This window comes from Eimeria mitis, genomic scaffold (assembly GCF_000499745.2).
Source record: "Eimeria mitis Houghton genomic scaffold, Emh_scaff381, whole genome shotgun sequence".
Classification (NCBI taxonomy): Eukaryota; Apicomplexa; class Conoidasida; order Eucoccidiorida; family Eimeriidae; genus Eimeria; species Eimeria mitis.
The window spans coordinates 19,517-21,490 of NW_013572145.1; the positions used below are offsets into that span (position 1 = coordinate 19,517).

At 55.3% G+C, this 1,974-nt stretch overlaps 1 protein-coding gene across 1 annotated transcript in view; it reads right to left on the bottom strand.

The window, feature by feature from the left end:
- EMH_0010290 (uncharacterized protein) overlaps positions 1 to 1,431 on the bottom strand; it is a gene marked incomplete at both ends in the record, with an annotated part of 19,553 nt that extends 18,122 nt beyond the window's left edge. Inside the window, 4 exons of the mRNA XM_013498901.1 lie at positions 325 to 434; positions 648 to 766; positions 962 to 1,082; positions 1,297 to 1,431. Of these exons, the coding sequence (XP_013354355.1) occupies positions 325 to 434; positions 648 to 766; positions 962 to 1,082; positions 1,297 to 1,431 (485 nt within the window). The remainder of the gene's footprint in view (positions 1 to 324; positions 435 to 647; positions 767 to 961; positions 1,083 to 1,296) is intronic.
- Positions 1,432 to 1,974: the final 543 nt, after the last annotated feature.

Below are 1,974 nucleotides of genomic sequence, written 5' to 3' on the forward strand. Positions count from 1 at the left end.
CTCATCAGATAAGCCGCTCATTCCACCAGTAGTAGCTGCAGCAGCACTAGCAGCAGCAACAGCACCAGCAGCAGCAGCAGCCGCAACAGCAGCAGCGGCAGCAGCAGCAGCGCCAGCACCAGCACCAGCACCAGCGGCAGCAGCAGCAGTAGCAGCAGCAGCTGCTGCAGCAGCAGCAGCAATAGCAGCAGCAGCAGTTGTAGTAGTAGTAGTAGTAGTCGTAGTAGTAAAGGGAACGGATCAGCCCTGACCCCCGCTCCTAAGGTTTCGTGTTTAGGGTTTAGGGTTTAGGGTTTAGGGTTTAGGGTTTAGGGTTTGTGTTACCGTCTGATGAAGCCGTAGCAGACAGCGAGGAGCTGAATGGCCCCGCAAACGATGGGGAGACAAAACGACTGCAGCAGCGCCGTCACCACGTCCACCGACGCGTACAGAAACTGCAGCAGCCACAAACCCTAAACCCTAAACCCTAAACCCTAAACCCTAAACCCTAAACATGAATACGAGGGTACGGTGCACTGGCAGGTGTAAGCAACACTAAACCCTTAAACAGTTCTGCATCTCACAGGCTGCAACGGATGCGCCCCAAGCAACCCCAAACCCTAAACCCTAAACCCTAAATCCTAAACCCTAAACCCTAAACCCTAAACCCTAAACCCTAGACAGCATCCAGGGCTTGCCTTGGAGGAGCAGTTCTCCAGTACGATGTAAGAGGTCTCCAGGATAGCGACGACCAGTGCTTCGCAGGGGACGAAGGCGGGGGGATCCTCTGCACACAGAGCGAGGGTTTAGGGTTTAGGGTTTAGGGTTTAGGGTTTGGCATGTCCCTGAAACGCTGAGCTCCCGTGCAGTGTTCGTCTGCGTCTAAATTGTTGACCCCAGGTCTCTCTACTGCCTTCTCTAACCTACACCTAGGGTTTAGGGTTTAGCGTTTAGGGTTTAGGGTTTAGGGTTTAGGGTTTACGGGGGGCTGAGGCCTCAGGAAAGAGCCCCGTGTGCTGCGCGTAGGCGTTGAGGAGATCATCGAAGCGGTTCAGCGCGGGGGCCCAGGCAGAGACGTCGCCTTGCCGCTCCCACATCCACCCCTGAACACCCAAACCCTAAACCCTAAACCCTAAACCCTAAACCCTAAACCCTAGACCTGAAACACCTTGGTATACTGTGCCTGTCATAGTAACCCTGAGCTACTACTCACCAAAGGCTACAGCACTCGATCTGTTGCTTAGTAAACAAACAAACAAAGCAAAACCCTAAACCCTAAACCCTAAACCCTAAACCCTAGAGAGTAAGTTTGGTTACCTTGAAGGGTCTGAGGTGGCCGAGGAGGTCCTCATCTTTGCAGGTGGAGATAGCAATGATGAATTGTCTCTGCGTCTCGGGGAGAGAAGAAAGAGAAAGAAGAAAGTTGTCGCTGAGGCACGCGGCCACTCGCATGGTAATGAGGGGAACCTGTACATACACCGCAGCAGCAGCAGCAGCAGCAGCAGCAGCAGCAGCAGCAGCAGCAGATGTGTTTCAAGGCGCTGTAGATACACCCCACGAACACAAAAATAACCAATACACCAAATTTAGTCAGACAACAGCATCCGCAACCCCAACAGCTCCGTTATGGTGCTGCTGCTGCTGTAGCTGCTGCTGCTGTTGCTGCAGCTGCAGCTGATGCAGTTGCTGCAGCAGCCGCCCTCGCCGCCACAGCTTCAGCTGTGTGTTTCGAGACAGCAGCAGCACGAAGACAGCCAGCACCAGATGGTTTTGGCGCAGTCGTCTGCTGCTGCTGCAACTGCTGCAGCAGCAGCAGCAGCGACCAGCAGCTGCTGCTGCAGCTGCTGCCTTCGTAACCGCAGCAGGGCTGCTTCCTTCACTACCTCCAGCAGCTGCCCACAAGCAGCAGCCTGCACTGAACTCAGCAGCTCTCCCTGCTGCTGCTCCTGCTGCAGCTGCTGCTGCTGCTACGGCAGTGCGCCCCCCCCCCCCCCC